General features: G+C 48.5%; 1 protein-coding gene across 1 annotated transcript in view; it reads left to right on the top strand.

The window, feature by feature from the left end:
• Positions 1-597: 597 nt before the first annotated feature.
• LOC139057625 (uncharacterized) overlaps positions 598-23,222 on the top strand; it is a 36,723-nt gene continuing 14,098 nt past the window's right edge. Inside the window, exons 1-4 of the mRNA XM_070536177.1 lie at positions 598-617; positions 12,835-13,033; positions 13,642-13,708; positions 15,011-15,327. Of these exons, the coding sequence (XP_070392278.1) occupies positions 12,837-13,033; positions 13,642-13,708; positions 15,011-15,327 (581 nt within the window). The 5' untranslated portion in view covers positions 598-617; positions 12,835-12,836. The remainder of the gene's footprint in view (positions 618-12,834; positions 13,034-13,641; positions 13,709-15,010; positions 15,328-23,222) is intronic.

Genomic DNA, 23,222 nt, shown 5'->3' with positions numbered 1-23,222 from the left:
TGAGCGCGAGCGTTCGCTTGTTTCTTCCCTGGATTGCGGCATTTATATGTGACGGTCTTCCATGCTCCCTGTTCCCTGTCATCTTCGAGAATAGACGCCGAGTCTGAGTCGTACGCGTTAAACTCTGGAGTAGCGTTGCCGTTGTAGCGAGAGACGCCATAACGAAACGCAGCCTTGGGTTTAGCTGCTGCAGCTGCAGCTATCGCGGACAGGGTTCCGCGCGCGCGTTTCTGCCCATGCTTGGCGGTGGGTACAATGAGTAGGTTTGAGACGAGTAAATCATCGCACTTGCCTTTGCTTCCCCTTGGTGGCTCAGGTTCAGCAAGTGGAGCGAACGGATTCACGTCTGGACGCAGCGGCGCCTTCCTCGAAGCGGTGGCGTCTACCATGGCGTCGGTCGAGGTGCTCGTTAGGGTTGGCGTACCCTCTGGCGTGAGGGCGTCTTCAAACTGCTGTAACTCCATGTCCTCGGGTAATGGAACGTTCAAAGCTGCCTCTGGGTCATCCATGGCCACGGTCGATGTGACTATTGGGCCCTAAGGCCCAAAGTAACAGAAGGAAGACAGTGACTGTCGGAGACGAAAAGACACACGTCCGTTCAGCTCGGCCACCTGGTGGTGAGTCCAGCCTGTGAGGGTGAGCCGGCGAACGTAGTTCAATGTCTGGTGCACGAACGAGGAACACCGCCCAGAATCGTGCCCTCTTCTCTGGTGCGCGAGGCCGGGGGGTATGGCGAGGGAGGACGGGCATCTTATCCGTCGGCTGATAGGGTGTTTCGATGTCCTCGTTGCCCTACGCTCCGTACAGAGTGGAGACAGCCCGGTGTCTGCTACGGCGTTGGCCACGAGAATCGCGGACGCCGTAGCAGACGCCTTAGGGGCGCGTTGCCGGGGCTTGTGTGCCTTGAAAATGATCTGCGACATGGCCAGAGAGTGAGCCCACGCGGGCCTCATATTCAACGCGATCTATGATGTTTGCCGAGTGCGCGTAGTGCCAGTACCTTCGTATGCACTGTGCTCTCGACGTTTCGTTTGCGTGGACACGACAGATGCTAGGAGGTCAATTGGCTCGCGGCTGCTGCCGTGATTCCTAATTCCAGCGTTTTCAGAAACAGTTTCCGCTGTCATCAAGTGACATGTGCTCATGTTTACGTGTGCGTGCGTGTCACCGTACGGGTTAATTTAGTTGAACGCGTTGATTGGTTGGTTTTAATCCATGACAGAATGTGTAAGCGCGGCTGAACAAGGACGTAGAAAGAAGCCGACACACAAAGCCAGCACTGTCTCTGTGTTTCTGTTTGTTTCTACGTCCTCGTTGAGTCACACTTGCACATTCTATCATTCTTAATTTAGTTAGTAAGCGAATGTTTTCAAGTTTATACGACCGATAAGACTACTATCCTTACTTCGTACAGCTATCTACTAATTTGCTATCGCAATCGGTGCTTCGGCTTTCGGGCGTAACTGCGAATTTTTCGTTCAGTAATTTAAATTCTTCTAGAACTCCTTCCAGATAAACATTAAAGTTAGGCATGAAGATATCCAGGAACACTGAATGGGCGTTATATGTCACCTGCACTTTAGATGGAGGGTCACAAAAATCTGAAAGGCGCGCGGTTGTCCTGTGCCTTTCTGCGGAATGTAAAAGTGTACATTAGAAACCAAATGTAAGCAGCAGGTGTTTCCATACATTAATTAGTGAAAAAAAAACAGCATCGTTTTGTTGAGTTTACAGGTGAGGGTAGGTAACGTGAGTGTCTGCTTTAGCTCCAGAAGGTTTTTAACACAATCAATGTTTAAATATGGATGTGAGCTTTTTTCCATATTTTCGAGAAGTTCACAATTTCACCTACAAGCGACATCCCCGACAACAGAGGCGTGCTTAAGAACTTAAAGCATACACTCTGATATAAAGTTACAAATGGCCCAGGTTGTTTCAAGTTTCTCGTCACCAGACATACTATGCCGAGCGTTCGAAGTGCACGCTGCCTCCTGTGTTAAGCGTGAGGCGAGAAAGGTCCTTTGTGCCCTGTGCTCTTGGCCGAACTTCTTTAATGCTATATGGAAATGGTCCTATCACTCTTCAGCTTGAAGCTTAGAAATTTTTTATGCGAATCATATTACTAGAGCTCAACCCAGCTCCTCAGGCACGGCGGTGTCGCCTTCAATACCACGTGACACCGTGACCTCACGACAGAGCAGAAACGGGGCTCCAACTCGCGCCGTCGCTCGCGGCGTCGCCTTCAAGGCTGACCACATGACACCGTAACGTCACGGCAGAGGAGAAACGGGGCTCCAACTCGCGCCGTCGCTCGCGGCGTCGCGGTGGTATATAAGCAGCTGCGCTTGCCTCTGCTAGACACTCACGAGGTGAGATGCCTCCTGGAGACAGAGCTGCTCGTTGGAATGAGAAGCGAAGGTTGCGACGTGCTACAGAGACTGTTTCTAGGTGGCTTTGCAATGGCGCAGTGACTACGCGCCCCGCATCGGACGCGGTGAGCGTCGAGCAACGCAGCGTTTGGCGCGACAACGAAATGTGCACCTTTGCAAGCGTCGCGCGCCTGAGCCGACGTCGACGACACCGGCTTTTCTGCGACACGAGCTCCTTAACGCTGTCGCGTTAAAATAAAGGCTAGTATGCTTCGCATCCTGGGCTTAACCTTAGCTAAACCACAGCCAGTTTTTTTGTGCATTCATGATCAGCTTATTTTCAGGGCACCATAGCGCAATATTTCCAATGTCCTTTGGAAGAGCGTCGCAATTACTAACATTTTTACCGCTTTAAAAGATTGCGCGTAATCGACATATAATGAAATTGAAGAGTTTCGAGGGGCTCCGGAAACGTCGTTAATAAACAGCGAGGAAAGAAGACGGCCAAGGACACACCTTTGAGGATCTCCACTTGTAGCTGCATAAACTTCGGACGATTGACCATTTACGCTAACGTAGGAGTATCATTCGCGTAGGTAGCTTCTTGTCGGCGATGTGACACAGTGGTGCAGATCAAGTTGTGTCAACTTTTGAAGGATTAATTTGTGGCATGCGACATCAAACTTCTTACTGAGATCAAAATAAATGACATCCAGCTGTCCTTTTGTTACACTCCTTGAAAGGCGTGCATCGCGAAGCTAATGATGTTGGTAGTTGTGGGGCATCCCGATAAGAAACCATGGTGCTCTGGAATGATAGTATTTTCAATAGAGGATGAACTTATTCAGTGCCGAGTTGACTCGAATAATTCAGATGCTGCGCATAGGAGAGAAGTAGGCCTGTTATTTCTCTGCAGCAGTTTTTACCCCTGACTTAAAAACGGGAGCGACCCGCACTGTATTCCAAGCCTTTGGGAATGTGTTCGTCTTTAAATCAGAATTAAAAGTACAGGTAAGCACTGGAACACTGCATGACCCGTACGTTTAAATAAAAGCAGGTGTAATGTCAACAGGGCCACATTAAAAAGGCGGTTTGAAGAATTTGGTGCTCTTAAAGACAAGTTCCTCTGAGACCGATAGACCTGAATCAAGGGAAGGCTGATTGGAAAGCTTACTAACTCCGTCATTATACCCTTCACGATACACAGACCCGAAGTGTAGGGCGAAGGCGCCCGCGACATCTGCGACAGCTGCGCTGTCGCTACTGAGTAGAGAGATTTATAGTTTCGTATTTTTGGACGATTGTTCACGACCTTGTCTCCAAGAAGATGGAATTTTTAGAAGTACTAGCTTTAACAATTGCCATGTAGATGGAATGATCACGCTTGTAAATATGTTTAGAGGGTGTCCTCTACATTCTAAAGCCTATATGCCAGTGAATGAAGGAAAAATCAGACATCCACCCGTTCGTAGCAATTGCTACAAAGGAAACCCATACGGGTTCCTCGAAAGAAAAGCCTCATAGTTGAAGCGAAATTCGTCCTGCTCCGGGACTCGAACCCGGGACCACCGCCTTTCCGGGGCAGCCGCTCTACCATCTGAGCTAACCAGGCGGCTAGCAGATGGCAGGGCGAAGTCGAATTTGTCGACAACACGAAGCAAAGGCAAGAGGCAAGAGTTTGGCGTAGTAGTTCTGCGGAAACCCGCAAGGTGGAGAGAAGAGTGTTCCTGATTTGTACATTTTGCCTTCCTGCGAGCATGGTATTTTAGTTTCAAAGTTGTTTTCAGTTCAACAAAAATCCAGGGGAAATTTGGAGCGTTTAGCACCTTATAGTGGTATAAAATTCTTCATTCCATCGTGGATAATATTCGCGAATGCCGTGACATGGTCATTAACATCTCTTAGTTCTACTACTGAATACCAGCCCCAATTATTAGGATGGTGGTAAAGACCAACGCAATCTCCACTTGACAAATTTAAAAGACCGAGGTGTTGCAGTCTCCTTTAATCCCCTGCTACTAGATATCGCGAATTGTAATGAAATATGAAGCGAGGATAATATTTATCTGGTTTACCAAGGGGAAAGTCACCACATGACACATTCACAGCTTCTGCGTTACTAAGGCATAGGTCTAGTATGTTGCCACAAGAGTTCAGAATATGTTAAATTGGCGCAGAGGTGCAAAAGATACAAGATGAAGCAAGATGTTGCACTTGGCAGATAAGTAAAAATAACGAGTTGAAAATTCACCAGTCTGCCAGGAAATGCCAGGCGTGTTAATATAAGCAGTTATAAGTATTTTATGGTTTGCATGGGCCGATATACCATCTCAGTAATTGCAACAATAGTCTTGTACGTATAAGGCGCAACACAGAAATTCCCTATTTGTAGAGTATTACTACCAGCACAGAAAATCTGCGCCCACACACAGTCATTTTGACACTCGACGAGGCGCCGATTTGAGAAGTGTAAACACCCAGAATATCGGGGATGTAGATAGGCCCAAACGCTGGAACATCCCACACCCATCAAAAACTAAAGGCGTCGCAGAAGACGCGGCAAGAATCAGATATGGCCTAACTTAGTGAGAGACCATCAGCCTGGTCAATGCATTCGTAAATAAATGCATCATAGACGCCTTTACATAGCTTTGACGAACCAAGAGATAAACGAACAAACTCAATAATCAGAAAAGACTTCAAAGCCACCCTTTGTCTTCTCGAATGTGCTAGCACAGAGAGACTCGAAGGACTAGGTCTGCACAACACATTTGACGAGTACGCAGTCACGACATTTTATGATCAGAAAGAACTACTTTGTTATTTAACTCACGACAGAGAAGAATTGGCGAGTTTAAGCTTTGCCTTGAGACCCCCCTGTTGCGGAGAGGAACCAGCACAGATACACATTCGATTGCACATTGCAGTGGCCCCTGTTCCCCAAAACACTCATCTCAAGTACCACCCCAAACGACGCAGAGCATTGGCAAAGGCTCTTCACAAATGTTTCGGCAAGGGACCGGGAGTGTATTACGCGGATGCTACTGGAACCAGCTTCAACAACTTCACCGTAGTCGCTACGTGTCAGGACAACATAACAACGGCATCCTTCAAAAGCTCCTCCGCATGCCCGACCATCGCCTTGGCCATTTAGGGCATCGAGCGCCAAACCAATTCGGCTGTCGTATTATCGGACTCACAAGTGGCTTGCCGCCTGTTTTTAAATGCGATGACACGCCATTCAATAATCAAAATTTTAGAGAATCAACCGGAAAGGCACCACACTATCATATGGTATGCGTAGACCTTATACCTTGAAGATCAAACGTCCGAGCAACGGCATGGCCCAGAAACGACCTTCCACCGAATCCTCGTGACATCTTAGATAAAACACAGAAGCGGAGACGTCTTGTACATCCTCACTCGAATGTATACAACCAACAGGAGAGGGACTGGCCGCGTATTCAGAAAAATACATGCCCCAACTTGCATTACCTACACATACTACACCCCTCGAGGTTCACTGGCGAGTTCCCGTGGTGCACAGAGGCAGCCACACTAAAGCACCTCACATGGGAGTTCCCCACGAGGCCTCCGCACACAGGCAGCCCCATAATACACAAACATCCGCTAGCTAGGGATAGATAGTTAGACGCACGGCTTGCGGAAGAGGGCATGGAGAGCCAGTTGGCTCTTCTAGACCAACCCTAACGAGTCGCTCTTGCCGCTGGGGCCCTGGAATAGGGGCCCCAACCATCGTGCCTTACTTTGATTATTTTCAGTTAAGTATGTCCATGGAATTATCATGCACCGGATGCACCCCACCAAATTCGCATACCTATGCCGATATTGTGAGGTACCAGACACCCTCCAACACATGGTGTTGGTGTGCCCACATTACGATAACAAGAATGAAGATGACGCCTCAAAACCGCTACAAGCGATCGAAGAAATGTGGGAGGCAATGTTAAAGGCACAGAGCCTGGAAGTTCAGCGAAATCTGGTGGACCGGGCCCGGGCTGTGGCATTAGCCAACGGCTCTCTGGACTAAGAGAGCCGGCCACCTAAGGCGAAGAAAGAACACTTTCTCGCGGTTTCTCACAATAAACGTTCATTCCTCCTCCTCCCCCTTTCAATGAAATTTGTATTCACTCACTCTGGCAAGCGTCGTCTCCAACCAGTATGCTTTGCCGGTAGCCATTTCATGCTTAGATCTCCTCTTCATTACGGGAGAGACATAATGTTTTGTTTAATTTTTATTTTCCCTATATGTCATGCGGCAAATCCTCGCAGAAAAAATTATTACTTCTTCAATTACTATTTTGGGCGCATGAGTGTGCCTTATGAGCATGGGCCTTTGGTAACTATGGTAGCCGTTTAATGAAGGGAACATAAAAAACACACTACGCTTAGGACACGGCTGATAGAGCAGTAGCAATACATCACTTGATTAGCTCATTTAGTAATGTAAATTGTATAGGTGTTGCTTGAATATGGTGCGCGACAGTAGTTTCATGTTGCTTGAATGCTGCTGCCTGAATAGTGCTGCCAGGCAAAGCACAGCGCTTCCTCTCCAGACAACCTATGCCGAATGCGCCCTGGCTCGCCACTGGGCTTGCAAACAACAGAAGAGCATAGAGTATTGACACGTGTATTTATATTTATCGGGTGACCAGGTTTCGCCGCCTAACAAATCTTATCGCACAGCGCGGGACGCGCTTGCATGTATCCGAAGTTTCTGGAAAGTTATCGACGCTTCTATCCGCAGTCTGTTGTCGCCGAACCTTGTGTTATCTGATTTATTCGCCTGACGCGAATGATGTAGAACTTTATGGAAGGCACGCGGGTCCCAACGATTAGTCCGGAACATTCGACGATTGTGTATAAAAGCCGACGCGCTTGAACCGCTGATCAGATTTTCGACGATCGCCGACCGTGTTCGCCGCTATCGTTGTGCTATAAGTGTAGCCTGTTTTGTGGGCACAGGTTCGCCCAATAAAAGTTAGTTTTGTCTATCACAGTATTGCTACTGTGTTCTTAACGTCACCACTACGTGACAGTATGTTGTGACATCTTTGCGACCAACCGACTAGGGGTATGATAAGTCCCGTGATATGCCCCATGAACATTGATTTAGACGCGAGCGGATCGAAGAGCATGATTTTGCGCTGAAATCGGCAGAAAATAAGATATAGTTTCATTCTCTACGGGTTCGATTCCACCATGTGAGAACAACCCGACTAAACGAAACTGCATCTTTATTGTTACGGTATAATTAAAAGAAAAAACACGCAGACATTCGGTCTGTGTATTTCGTTATTTTCTGCGACTTTATTTCGTATATTCAATCAACAGATGAAACATCTCTTGTTGACCTAACAGCAGTGCGAATTACGCAGGTGCAATTGTGCTTCTAACCTATATACACACCTGCTGGGAGCGGTGCGCCTGCGAGCAGAAGCGCTCACGGTGTTTCATTCCAAATCTCCGTTGTGATTGCGGCTCGTAGCGCTGATTCAGTTCAGTTTCTCAGTCAGTTAGGGCAGTTGCGTAAGCGACACATTTGAACGCAGTCAGACTTTACGCAGCCCTATTTTTCTGTAATCATCGAAATTGCACCTAAGGCCCAAACAATGAAACGTTCCTTTCCTTCGAGCGCTTCCTAACCTTACGTGAGGCCTCCTTACAGCGAAGGACCGATGGAGGAAGCAAGCATACTCTGAAAGCTCCCTTCACCCGTCCTCACGTAAGGAGCGGTTGCCGCCATGCCTGGGTTCGAGATTATCTCTTAAAAGCTTTAGGCGAACACCAGAACACCACTATTCAATAAAAAAGGTTGTATCGTCACACAATCTTTAAGTTGATGAGCTAATATAGAGAAGCGTGGACGCTTTTTTCTAGTTTTGTTTATTAAACCTAAAGAAGTAGCGTATTACGGTGCAAAACTTGATGTGATCCAGCAACGCTGGTACGCCGGCGTCGTGCAACGCCTAGCAACGCTTCCATGCCGCACGCGTGACTGAAACGAACGTGCCTGGCAAAACGTACCGTGCTCGCGCTTCTCCGAAGGTGGGCGACAGCACGCACGCGCAAGCAAACGTCACGTGGTTAAGCAGTGAGGCGAAGCGCTCGTTCAGGGCCAGGAGCGGCGTAAGGACGCGTGAAGGTAGCTTGGTCCAAACAATAAAACGTTCCTTTTAGGTGTGTGCGAATATTGAAATTTTCGATTACGAATCGAATACGAATAAGGCGAAGAACTCTCTTCGAATATCGAATCGAATATCGAATACATGTGTAGTATTAAAAAATTGCAAGAGAGGTAACAATAGCTTTATTACCCTTTTAAAAATAAGATTGCATTCTACAAGGTTGCTTCAAATTAAAGAGGTACTCAATTATAGATAATGGACTCAGGCAATGCCCTCAGTCAGGTAAAACGCTTGTTACAGATTGTAGTGAAGGAAAATTAACTGCTCAATATGGCCAGAAAGTAAACGCTCTCTATGCACTGTCACATTTCTACCGGTAGAAAAGACTCTTTCACTAGGAACTGAAGTGGCAGGGATCGCCAAGTACTTCCGGGCGAGTGCACTTAAAAGCGGGTACCTGAAGCGGCCAATGGATTGCCACCACTCACAAGGATTCATGCCCCTTTCCAGAAGAGGCTTTTGCGCGTAGTCTGTAACTTCCCCCTCAGGGGCAGATGCCAAATGTGTCTTCTCTTTGTTCATCACTAGATCGTCAAAAGCATTCCATACACTCGATGCCACCAGTGGACACGAAGTCGACGATGGCATGGCGGTGTCCCCACGGTGTTCCACGACGGCTTCCTGGAGCTCCCTTGTCACAAGGTTTTTCAGCCAGATCATCTGAACAGATGCCTGATGAACTGTGGCCATAAAGCGCGGATCAAGAAACATGCCTAGGCTGGCCACTTCATCAAATTTCCACTCCGCACAAAGAGCCTTGATACATTTTGAATCAATGTTAGCAAACCCTGAGTTGCCTTTGCAACCTTCAAGGCAATGGGGCATTCCAAAAATAATTGGAATTATAAAGCTTGGTGAAAAAGAAACCGAAACTGATCATGTCTCAAATGCCTGAAGCAGATAGACTGAAACAGAGCATACAGATAATGAGCGGATCATGCGAAGTTCTCAGTTAATAAACATGTTCTTAGGAGAATGCGGAGCAAGCATACAATTGGTTAATTGCTCAATTATTCGCAGTCTATCCGAATATTCGCCGTTTCCACCGTTATTCGGCCGTCCTCGGATATTCGTGAATTTCCGAACATGCATTTCTCGAATGGAATACGCTTCGAATATGGAAAATATTCGATTCGTATTCGAAATTCCGAATATTCGCACACCCCTAGTTCCTTTCCTTCGAGCGCTTCCTAACCTTACGTGAGGCCTCCTTACAGCGAAGGACCGATGGAGGAAGCAAGCATACTCTGAAAGCTCCCTTCACCCGTCCTCACCTAAGGAGCGGTTGCCGCGTACCTGGGTTCGAGATTATCTCTTCAAATCTTTCCGCGAACACCATTATTCTATTAAAAAATGTTGTATCGTCGCACAATCTTTAAATTGAATAGCTAATATAGAGAAGCGTGGACGCTTTCTTCTAGTTTCGTTTACTAAAGTTAAAAAAAGTTGCGCATTACAGTGCAAAACTTGATGTGCTCCAGCAACGCTGGCACGCCGGCGTCTTGCAACGCCTAGCAACGCCTAGCAATGCTTGCATGCCGCACGCGTGACTGAAACGAACATGCCTGGCAAGACGTACCGTGCTCGCGCTTCTCCACAGGTGGGCGACAGTGCGCATGCGCAAGCGAATGCCATGTGGTTAAGCAGTGAGGTGAAGCGCTCGTTCAGGGCCAGGAGCGGCGTAAGGACGCATGAAGGTAGCTTTGGAGCTACCTTATGCTGAGGAAGCACCAAGGAAGCCTTCACCGAGGGCCCCTCAGTAAGGAAGCTTTCAGAGTGACATAAGGTAGCCTCACCCCAATGAAGGCTTCCTTAGTGAGGTAAGGAAGGTTTCATTGTTTGGCTTCTTATGCTGAGGAAGTACCAAGGAAGCACCAAGGAAGCCTTCACCGAGGGCGCCTCAGTAAGGAACCTTTCAGAGTGACATAAGGTAGCCTCACTGCAATGAAGGCTTCCTTACTGAGGTAAGGAAGATTTCATTGTCTGGCCCCAAGAATAAGTATTCACAATTGAATTTAAAAACTCAGTCGAGGCAGTTTCGAAACCGAGCTCCTCCTGCTGCTACCTCATATGTAAGCACAAAAACATCTGTGACCGTGGGGTGTTTGAATGATGGCACGTCGCGGCAAATCCAAGCGTTTCACTCAGCCGCGCATACTTTCCAAGCAAAGCGCGCCGTACCACTACTTTCCGCGACTGGCCTCAAACTATGTTGCCCATGTCGTCACGGCATATTTCGTTTTAATGCTATAGTGCAGATCTTTCCTGCGGCTTTCAGCATGGTCGGAATCACTATGGCTTGGATTTATCATTAAAAGTCGACCAATATGTCGAAAAATGTGCGATTGTCAAAATCTAAAAGACTGAGAGTGGGCCAAAATGCAACTGCGTGTTAAATTGTCATTAAGTCGGTTTCTCCGAAGGTACTGAAATGTCAGCATTTTTTTATTAGCTTTCTCAAGATCATGATATTTGCGGCAAAGCGTGCGTGACTAACATAGGTACTCTTCTGCGTAAGCGACATATAAATTTTTGCTGACCTTACACATTTCGAATTTTAAAAACTTGCATGTTCTAAGAGACACAGTTTCGCCCGAAAAGTGAAGCATCGATTGGGATAGCAGATCAGTGGACAGTAAGGACGGTAGTTTTATCGGTCGAATCAACTTGTAAACGCAGTCATGCTAACTAACCCAACAAGCAATGGTATCACGCGTGCATAAGCAAAGGTTAACACATCTCACTCAATGGCCACGGAAACTTGCTGTCGAAGCACTGGAGAGAAGAAGCGCGGCAACCTCTCAGATCAACGCAAACTGAGCCGCGAGACCACAGCGCACGATGGGCTCGGCACCGGCCACAGACGGCTTTCACGATACATGAGCTCCGGCGGGCGCGCGCTGCCGCCCGTGCCACCCGCACTAAAACGTGCCCCACCCCTCCCTGCCCTCCCCCAAGAACCTTGTACGAGACGCTAGACCACTCGCTTGTTCCATGCTTTCCGCCCGTGCGTGTGCGACAATGAGCCGCGATCCTCGCCTCACGCTCGAACGATTTCAGTTGCACAAACAGCGTACGGTGCGCGGCGATGATTTATTCGCCCTTGGACTTTCCACGGAACCTCATGGCGAGGGCGACGACAGAAATGCACCTGTAGTGTCTATGTAACTGGTGCCGCAATAAAGCTTCCTGCACCTTCACGCATGCGCAAACTTCGCGGCGACGTTATTAGATGCCGAAATGCGTCCAGACAGGTGCTCGAGGCAGGAGCCTGGCTGCATGATGCCTCGTGTCTGACGCTTTCCGGCGGCTGAAATAGCTCTGTCGCTACCTTTCTTCAGTGCTCATGGTGTTAGCCCCGGCATTGATCGCGAGAAAGGTACTTCAGTATTTTTTACACATATGCCGCCTGTATATATGCGTTTCTATAACTTCGTTTCCTGATTTTTTCAATATTCATATTGCATTGGGTGGCGACATTGTACTACAGTAAGTTCGTTGAAAAGTGTGCGCCTTCTAAACTACTGTTGTCTTTCATTTGGTTGTGCAAATTGGTCAGGTATTGCATTGTCGTTGAGCTGATTTTCAAGCTTGATAATATTGTTACGTAGGAAGACGCAGACGGAAAGCTGTATACAAGTATATATACAAAGAAATATACCACACTTGGCCAAGAGGCAACAGCCCGTGCTAGCCTCTAATCGTCGTCGTCGTCTTCACACTGCTCGCCTCTTCGTGATCGCAAATACTGTTCCGTAGCAATATGCACTAATTTTCTCATTACATGGAGTACATATTAATAATTGTATCGAAAATTACATACGTTACAAACAGTGTTCTTTTTTCCTTTTTCATCGGTTCTTTTTTATTTCGTTGTCTATCTTCGTTTCTTTTTTTTTTCGAATAATTATTGGCGGCGTCCCAGTGTGGCACCCAACTCGCGTGCCTTAGCGCACTTACGTGGGCAAAAAACTTAATAAAACGATGACTTAAACTTATGCAATCTTTTACTTGCCTTTTGCAGAATTATTACATAATCTGCAGTTTTTGGAAGTGTAATAGGTGTGAAGGTACTTACTCCTTTAGGTTGACAAATTCGTGTTCAAGCTGAAGAAGAAAAAGACGGAGAACGCCACCACTGATGGTCCCCTTAATTTAGAAATCAGGGATCGCCACTATTTCGACGTTTGATATCTTGAACTGCTGAGGTAATTTGAGCCCAGTTCCTCCACGTCCCGTCTCGGTAAATTTTGTAGCCATGAATGCTGTCCACGCTGTTGCCGATTCCGGGGAGTTCGTGCCCGTCCAGTCGGTTGGCTCGGTTGCTTCACCCGCCGCTGTCGGAACTGCCGCTGTCTCGTCACCAAAGCGGCACAGGCACCACCGAAAGCGTGGAGGGAAGCCCCAGGACAAAGCGATGACGCCGCAACCCGCCGACAATGATGTAGCGGGAAGGCAAGTAAAGTGTAAAAAGTATAGTGTGCAGGGGAAAAAATCCCATGCGAGGAAATATACTACCGGTGCTTCCAAAGGTTCCTCGAGAGCTTTCAAGTCATTAAAAATAAGACAACTTAGCAGTACGATTGGCGTGGTGTTTTGTTTTAAGTACGATGATACTTTTGTTTAACGGAACGCGTCTCGCTGCATTCTAGACGGTTCAATCCGTGGCGCGCTAGCCGTGCAGCCAACCATGTCGAGCACAAGCTACAACGGTAGGAAGCGTCAGAACACACTATCAGGCGATAACGCAGGCAAAGTCGCCAAATTCCTTCACATCAGTCTCGTGGTCTGTACTGCGTTGTTAAGTGAGTGTATTCTATACTTAAGTGTGCCGGCGAAGTCTGTGGCGCTCCTATAAGTCCGAAGTCTGTGCCCTTCCATTCCTATCCGGAATTTGCACATCATCGACGTTCATGGAGCTATGAGGTCGGCAGCAGCTTTACGAAAGGGCATATCAGCAAAGCCCACAAGGCCCCTGCCAAAGACGTGTTTATACGTGCTTATGTGTATGGTAAACCTTATTGTCTTCGTTCTGATCCTAAGCATCTGAACTTTTCTTTCAGCTCCGGACAAAACGCATACAAGCCGCTCTCGAGCGTGTCATCGCTGGCGTCACCGGAGCCGGAAAGTGTGAGCAACTGCACATGATTTTGTTTTTGCGGTGTGCTACCTTCTTTAGCCACCTTCGTTTTCTTAGCACTTATCTTCCCAGTGCACTTGCAGAATGAGCACTCGGCGATACCAAAAACAGCAATTTTCTCAGGAAAAAGCCCTCAACTTTCACAGCCCTACATATATGCTTAGCCCGTTATTTCAAGTGGTTCTTCTCAAGCCATTAAGGGAGGCGATGCCGCATTTCAACTGCCTGTACTGGGGCACCTAGGCCATTTCTCCGTAATAATGTGGTTAGTGCAGAGCAGCCTACCAAGAAGTGTTGTGCACAAATCTTCCGTGCATGCGTGTTTGTGTGCGTATAAGTTGTAGCGAGGCATGGTATGCTACTCGAATGTTGATAGCCGTTTTTCAAAGTCCTGCTAACGAACATGCATGGAAGGCGTCACTAAAACAAAATGACTAGTTCAGATGACATTAGCCCTACGGTTGTGAATTTTCGAGTGTACGAAGGCGGGACAGAAAGGCGGCGACGACAACCTCTGGCAACGACAACCATGTCATGGTCATTGCCCGGAGCCGCCAAGCAATTGCGAAACCTAATGATGTTTCACAATTGCTTTAATCCTAGCATAGCGCGATGTACAACCACAAAGGAGCTGAGTTTTCTGGCAAACACAGCAACATCTATAGTTTAAAGCGCTGTAAACGGTCAGAGCCCCCAGCGTAACTAAATTCTGGAGAAAAACTAAATCGCTTCTATGTTAATGACAATGCAAGAGGAGACAGAAGAAATGAATGTACAACCGAGCTATCATAATTATAAAACAAGAAACATGCTTCAGCATTTGTAATCAGGCACAAAAACTGCAGAAGTCGGGACATACGGGCGTCCCAAATGGGTCGTCCTTGTTCGGTCGCTGGACATTTACTCAATAGTCGAGACCACCTCGCCGAATTCAGGACGGTTGGCAACCACAACCATTTCTGTTCTCCTTCTGAAGACTACTGAGTGCACCTACAGTGAAGGAACGTTCGAGAACGCGGGAGAGCTTGGCACTTTCGGCAGTCGAATTCTGAAAGCATCATAGAAATTGCTTTCTTTTTTAACCTCGCGCGTCGTCATTGAACTATTCGTTTAAAAATTATTCATTTTTATGTAATTATAGGTAATTCTATTGATGGACCTTTAGATGAGAGCTTGTGTAAATTTAAGTTGATCTAACTTTTGCCTACTGGAATCCCCACAGTGGGAAATTACCTTGCGACAAGTGGCCACTTGTGAAATCCGATTCCTCACTTTGAAGACGTTCTACGTAGTATGGACGACACACTGGTTCGGAGCAGCGGCTCATCGACAGATCGCAAGCTCGTCATACCACTTTGGAGACAAACAGCGGCCCATCATCCAGCTCCGAAGCACCGCAGTACGTGCTGCTCGTCGGTGCGGTGGTCACGCTCGTGTTAGTGATCGTGGTCAATCTCTCGCTCGACTACCGGCAGCCGGCGTCTCCGGGTCGTCTGCGGTTCCCTTCGTGCACGAGCGAGACTTGCCGCCACTACGCGCAGCTGTTCACCGACTCGATGAATCTGAGCGTGTCGGCCTGCGACAACTTTTACGCCCACGTTTGTGGCAGGTATGCACCCAGTCTTGAACACGTGGTGTCTAAAAGACAGCGGTCATGTCATACTTACGGCTTCCAGCATATCGTCTGCAAGATTGCGCCAGAGTTTCGCTTTTGACTTTTGCAACTGCATGCCGTCTTGTCAAAATAATATAGTGCCTGGCTTTGAACTGCTTCCGCTTTAGCGGTGCCCAACCCAAGCTTTACTTTGCGACTTCGAACACGGAGTGGCAGAAGCGATGGGTTGTTGCGATCCGCGGGCAAGCGGAGGATGGTAGCAGCTCTAAGCTCTTTTCCTAACCTTTTCTGCGTGGTATGACGTTGGCTGTAAGCATTTTGTGTGAGAGTGCGTTGCTGTTTTAGAATGGTCCTCTTGATTCAAGGGAATAGAACTGCTATAGCAACGCCGACTGCGTGCCGCATCTGAATTCTGGCACAACGACGCTAGCACAACCCGGTGGCTTCGCATTCTTAAAACGTTCGTCTAGCTGCGAGCAAACATTTGACGTTATGACCGCATTGCGGTGTGATAAAGTGGCAAATCGTTTTCCTGTTTTCGTTTCGTCATAACTGTTACACTCTCATTGGGTAGTCGCGGGCTTGGTGCTAAGACCTTTAGCGGCCTTAGTGAGATAGATCGGCTCTAACGAATACTCTGTGCACGCTATAAAGAGTACTTATAATTCGTTCCCTATTGTATTGAAGCTATTGGCAACTCCAAAATATATTGCCTGAGCTGGCAACACTGTCCAACCAACAAAGAAGATAGCTACGACATTCAGGGTCAGGGTGGCTCTTTCGCTCGTTGCTGCAGTCACGTTACTGTTTCTTCGCGTCTACTCGAAGTGTATCGTGGAAGCCGAGAGAGTGCCTGCTGCGGGTCACCATATTTGGCTTGGTCTATATATATATATATATATATATATATATATATATATATATATATATATATCTTCTACGTGTGTTGCGCTCGTCTGCGTCCGATGACTGGCGCTTGTTTGTGCTCGCAGTACGGAGTGTTCGAGGTAAGGCCATGGCTCCGGAACAGAGTAGAAACCTGCCGCCCGTAAAAATTGTCAAACCCAGTGAAACGTGAAAAGTGAATAAGAGGATCAAGTTGAGGGGCGTTGGGGGGGTGTGACTTCCAACAGGTTTCCAAATTGAGCGAGAGTTTTCTTTTGGCAGAGTCAGTATCATTAGTCAAAATGACATAGTTTGAAGCGAATTGAACAATTAGTAATGTAATTGAACTGTGTACACGATATGGAAACGCCAACTTGCGGCACTGTCCGCAGGTCGAACGCTCTTAAGCTGAAACGAGTGTTATTTGCAGTTGCTTCTAAGTTTTATGGAAGAAAATGAACTGCCATTCTCCATGTTGAATGAGAAAACAGCACCTTCTCCTTGTACCGCTAATCGAAAGCATATGATGACGCACCGTGGTTCTACAGTTATTATGGTCTTGGTGTTCTAAGCACAAGATCGCGCGATCAAACCTCGGTCACGACGTTTGCATTTTGGTGGGGGCTAAATGCGAAAACACCCGTGTACTTACATTTCGGTGCACGTCAAAGAACCTCAGGGGGTACAATTTACTCCGGAGCGCCCCACCATGGCATGCCTCATACTCAAATCATGCTTTTGGCACGTAAAACCCCACAATTGCGTCGCATCTAGAGTTCCGCAAGAAAATATCTTAGGCCCTTTGTTCTTTTAATCTTCATCAAGGACCTACCGAAGGGATCACATCAAAAATTAAATTATTCGCTGATGACTGTGCAGATCATCGTAAAATTTGCTCGGAGCAAAGACCACATAAACCTAGAATAGGACCGTGATGGATCACTAACTGGTGCTTATCTTGGCAGATTACTCGTGACACGAATAAATGTAACTAGCCTTCAGCAGTAAGCGCACCATCCCTAGGTTTAACTGTATACTTAACAATAATTCTGTAAATGAATCATCTTTGTATAAATGTGGAGGTATCCATGCGACACCAGACTTATCTTGGTCCAACCATATCGAAAAAATGATCACAACATCATCACGTAGGCTTGGTTATTAAACACGAAACCTTCAGGGTGAACAGTCAACATCAAGAAGGCTAGCCTCCCTAGTATGTGCTCGTCTTCAACTTCACCTTGCATAACCTATATAGTCACCTCACAAAGCATACCTAATCCAGTCTGTTGAAGCGATAGAAAACCGTGTGCAGAGTTTCATCATTGGCGATCATAAACGACATTCAAAAGCGTGAGCGAAATGAAGCCGAAGCCGTCACTTCCGTCTCTCGAGCCACGTCGGAAGATTTCACTCATCTGCCCCCTCCATAGAATAATTGACGGCCATCACACATCTACGCTACCTCTTGCTGAGGTCCATCGTGCTTCTCATCGTCCGTGTTCACCAACGCTTGCAACGCCGGTTCAGCCGAACAAAACATTTAATTTATAGGCTTCCCCGCGTGCTGGGTTGCACTGGAACGGTCTTCGAGATAGAGTGGGCGATATGCGCAACCGTGATGCATTCAAGGAGAAACAGCACATTGTCTCGTGTCACAATGCCCTCCGTGAGACATGGATGCAATTCCTGTCAGGAAAGATACGTTACATTTTGCTTCTTGTTTTTCTGAATGTTAGGTTTATTGCTTGTCAGCTAGCATTTAGTCGGCAGGTACATTATATTTTGGGTTTTTAGATCAACTCGATTTTCTTTATTGTTTTTTGCCTTCTGTATAGCCATTTACAGCCAGAAATATTTTTTTATTCTTTTAGACTGCATTATGTAACTTTATTAGTCCTCATGATGCTTCTGTGTACCTAGAGTTTTTTTTTTATTTGGGCAATGTTGCAAGAGCTATAGTGTGAAGTAGTAAGAACAGGGTATGCTGACTTCTAATTTGAAGGGTTATTGTGAAAATGCAGTGATCTATACAGGATATCATAGAATAGTACAGCAAGAAAGCCTGACGAAAATCAGTGTTTTATGAAACCAAACATAATCAAAAACAGGAAAGAGAGAAAATAGAAATACACCAGTCCAGGGAAAAAGTAAATATTGTGATCACCCACTGCGCACGCGACTACCTTCCAAGAAACTTTTCTTGCCAGAGGTGTGAAACTTGAAGAGTGTGCTCGCAAAAGCAAGCTGTCAGTCTGTCTTTTGGGGGAAAAAACTTGCTTATTGAAAGGTGCGGCTGGCAAGCACGATTGGTGATTCTAAGAATTCTTTTTTCCTGCAATCAACTGGAATCTTTATTCGCATTTTCTTTTTGTGCGCGCGGGACGTCCGCGGCACTCGCCAGCCCGCCGCCCAAGAGCGGCCCTTATCTTTTCCGCACCCCCAAGTAACCCTGCCGCGAGGCGGCGCTAGCAGCGCAATACTCGCGTCATCTCTCGCATTGCCCCTCAACCACTCCGACCACCGCGGGTACCACGCCGTGCAGCGGCGCCGCACTGCAGAAGACAGCAGCCGTGCGGGAAAGCAAGATATCAGGGGACGCGTGAGAGTCGCGCATCCTTTACATCCCCCCAACCTTAAATGACTACATATTCCGGCGAAACATGCCACTCGGTGTAACATCAACGCGTGCTTCGCGAACACGGTAGTACATGCAACAGCGGTCGCGCCGAAGAAATGTCCACATGCTGTCAATAGCATGCGAGCCTACCTTGTCCCTGGATACACCACTGGCGTCCGCCGGTCACAGCAGCAGCTTTGCAGAATCGACGGCACGATTCCAGGCCAGGAATCCGGAAACGACGACGCAGTAATCGGTACGAGCAAGCGTCGCTCGCGCCGACGCGCCCTGCTGGCAAGAGCCGCCGCAGCTGTCGGTGATCACCGGCTCTTTTCTCCGCCGCCGAGGGTTGCGAGCTGGATACAGGCGGCCGCCGAAGTCGCTGCGCCGAACTCGCCACAGCACCATTGCCCGGTGGCTCGATCGTAGTCCGGGGCAGCAGCGCAGACGATGTGCAGGTGACGGCAAACCAGGGGTGACTCCATTGACGCTGCGTACACTCAACACACTCGGCAAACACTATCGTAGTGCAAGGGAGAGGAATTCTGCATGCGCATCGCCAATGTGGTACGATGTTCAACTCGGCTAGCAAAAGATCGGGCAGCTACTCAGATGCTATGTTCACGTGAACGAAGCTCGCTTCCTTGAGTCGAACGAGTAATTTCAATTCGTGCGAGGCTAAATAGTATGAGGGAAGCAAATTGCAAAACCTCAACGCCACGGTCCACCAGGTTGTGTCGCTCCACGTGCGACAGACAGCTTCGTAAAGCCTTAGGCCTAAAGCTTCGCTACCCTAACAACCGGCATCCAAAAACAACACCCAAAATGAGCGCAAAACAGGCAGCCGCGAGGGGACGTCAGCTCTGTTAGGTGGTCCTACCCCACTCGGTGCACACAGCATCCGAGTTGACGGCGCCCACCGTCCCAGACAGTGTCGGAGCGCCCGGTGCCAGGCCGCAATACCAGTCAGCCCGTAACGGCACCCGTGGTCCGCGGCCACCCGGCTCCTAGAGCCGCGACTTTATCAGAGTCAAAGAGATAGAAGAAGCTATTTACATAAGAAATTCGGACCACACACGAGGCATCCGTACTCACTCGCTTCTGGCCTGCCAATGCTCCGCGGGCGCAAAGCCTCGCTCTCCCAGGACGCAGACCACGTGGCTCTCGTACCGACGAATGTCATTAAAAAAACACTTGTTCAAACACACTACAGCCACCGTCGTCTCGCTCAAGAAAGCACGCCACCGACGCTAGCGATCAAAATCCACGCTAGGCCTACGCTACAGTTTCAACAAAGGTCTCGAACGAAGCAAAACTGTTAAAACTATCATCCGATGCCCCAAGAGCCCCACATTGGGCGCCAGATGTGGGGTTCTCACACCCGTGCTCTTGGGACAAAGGAACGACAACACCGTAGTGCAAACAAGCACAAGGGCATTTATTGCACCTTTCATAGATCGATGCCTCCTAGCCGAGTTGCTATCCCCAAAACATGCCGATGGGCGCGCGACAAATCTAGAAGTCCGACTCACCGCGACCGGATAGCGAGCGAATATGTTCGCCCCATGCTGGATCCCATTGCCTGGTCGTTCGCGCGTAAGGTCACGTGAATGGGGGCGCGTTCGAAGGAAGGCCACGCGAGGCGGTCTAGCAGAAGCATGGATCGGCGCGCGCGCTAAACGTCCGCGGCACTCGCCGGCCCGCCGCCGAAGAGCGGCCCTTATCTTTCCTGCACCCCCAAGTAACCCTGCCGTGAGGCGGTGCTAGCAGCGCAACACTCGCGTCATCTCTCGCACTGCCCCTCCACCACTCCGACCACCGCGGGTGCCAGGCCATGCGGCGACGCCGCAATAAAGAAGACAGGAGCCATGCGGGAAAACAAGATATCAGGGGACGCTCGAGAGTCGCGCATTCCCACACGGTGTGCGTTGTCACTGCCACTATAGCAAATCAATAATTTGCTCTCTGTAGAGTATACTAAAGTTCAAAGGAAGGGCTAACACGGGTGCAGTAGGCATACACAGTGTGCAACATATTCAAGGTTTATTGGTTAGTGTTCAGGGGAAAGAAAGATTCTAAATCAGAGAAGATATGCAACATAACGTGCGTAAAATATTCAACACCAAATTGACGACGCTGTTTATCCAAGCCAAGGAGTTAATCCTGCCATAGAAAATTCATTACGATAATCTGCACGTTTAGCATGTCAGCTTTAATAAGTGAGGAAAGATAGTCTTTCAAGATGCATCGTGAAATCCCTGCTTGAAAACAGACAAGAAAATAATGCAACTAAACGTTCCCGTGTTCAGCACAACGTTGAAACGTCTGGTACTTTGCTGCCGTGCCACATGCCGAAGCTGAAATTATTCAAACTGTTCCGTACGCGCGATTGTTCTCTGCTACTCCTCAAAAGAAAATTGTGGCGACTCCAAAAGGCCATGTCGTCTCGTGGGGACCAAACACCTCGTAGTATTGACAAATGGCAAAGGTGTGCGAAGGAAACGTAAAAAACGCGCGTCGTTTGCTACGTAGCGTGTAAACAAACGCATGGAAATGGGAGAACGGAATCTGCGTTACAAGCTATTTATCTTCCCTTCGCGTAGGTACCGAATTCGGCAATCCATGTCTCCGCGCATTGCACCTATAGAGCGAGACGCCACGCTCTAAAAGAAATCGCGAAAGAGCTCTAGGCGCAATTACGCCAGGAAGCCGCAGCGATCGATGCGACAATGTGACCAACAGGTTGGTTGGTCACAACGTCGCAACGCAAAAATAAAGGGGTGGGGTAGACGTTGGGACTACGATTGCGATTGTCGTCGCATGCGATGCAACTCACACTTACGTTGGTATCAAAACCACATCATGTGAAACAGGGTCCTATGCAGGATGCGCCAAATTTCTCGTTCACACGAGTTTTACCGGAGCTTACTCGATCGCAGTCAGTTAACGGGCACAGCATAGAACGCGCATAAACAGCCGAAAAAAATACTCCCATGGCACACGATTTGTGGCCGTCGCCACACGCGTTGGAGTCCTACACCACGCCTGCAGCGTCACTACCCTCACTGCCAAGACGGCTGAAGAAGTGGACATCGCCCTGGCTACTTTAGATCCCACCTGTCACACCATAGTGTGTGACTCTCGCTCAGCGTCGCTAACTTCAGCAAAGGCCGTATTTCTCGCCAAGCCCTTCGCATCCTCTGCCAGGCACCACACTCTAAAGACAGCATAATCTCCCTAACATGGATCCCGGCCCATGCGGGCCCTGTCCACCCACACCTCCCCAATCTCAACGAGGTCACCCACTCCATTGCGCGAGGCCTAGTCAACCGCGATGGAGTCACTGGAGATGGACGCCAGGGACAATCTGACAACTTATAACGGTATCGTTAAGGCCTTTTACCTCAGTCGCCGAACCTTCCCCCGGCCTCACCCAAAGTTCAGCCGGGCGCAGGCTACCACCCTGCGTCTACTACAAACGAATACGTACCCTCCACCCGCCCGCCTCCACCTTATATTTCCAGACGTCTACACTACCCCCAACTCCGGTGCTGTGGAATTCACCCGGCTACGCTTCCGTATATGCTATGAAAGTGCCCAGCACAATACACACAGACTAACACCACGACTCTCTCGTCGAGGTTGCTTGAGGCTCTGCGGAACTCCCCCCTCAACGACCAAACCTGGGCGACCCAGCACGCCCGCGAGGCGGTGGCGAAGCAAGCCCTCGACGTCCCTTCGTGGGAGGGTTAGGCCAGGTCATCATAAAATGCTGGTTCTACAATAACAGTTTATTCCTCCTCCTCCTCCACGTGAAAAAGCCGCGTAGGACAACATGCACGCATCCTGCTTCCGCGTTTCATGCACAGAAGGCTGCGCAACGGAATCCCCTGTGCCGCGCATGGTTATCAATGTCTTATCCCAATTTAACAACGTCAGTGCGCTGCTGTGGACGAGTTAGGCGAAGACTCGCCTGCGGAGGCAGCGCGGTGGGCAAATTACGCTTTGTGAGCACAAATAGGAGTGACTGGGATGCGGAAGAAGCGTTCGTGCGATCGCTTCTCGGCTCACTCCGGCTACAACCGCTGTGTGTCCATCACGACTCAGCGTCAGGCCAGGTCCGGCGGCGTCATCGGAGTACTGGAGCACCTGCAAGGACGTGGGGTTCAAGCCGCACAAACCAATCTGCGAAGGCGAGGTGGTCACATTATATAAGAAGACTCAGGATGGACGCCGGGCTGTCTTCTGATGCAACAAGTGTCGAAAGCAGTTGTTGCAGTTACATGATACCACTGCGCTGCAAGAGCAGAGAGGCGAAGGAAGTTAGTTACTTTGCCATCGCGGGCACCCTCGGTCTTCCGAACATCCACCTCTCCAGTCGGCA

Source organism: Dermacentor albipictus, chromosome 3 (assembly GCF_038994185.2).
Source record: "Dermacentor albipictus isolate Rhodes 1998 colony chromosome 3, USDA_Dalb.pri_finalv2, whole genome shotgun sequence".
NCBI lineage: Eukaryota > Metazoa > Arthropoda > Arachnida > Ixodida > Ixodidae > Dermacentor > Dermacentor albipictus.
This window is presented reverse-complemented; position numbering and strand designations above follow the sequence as displayed.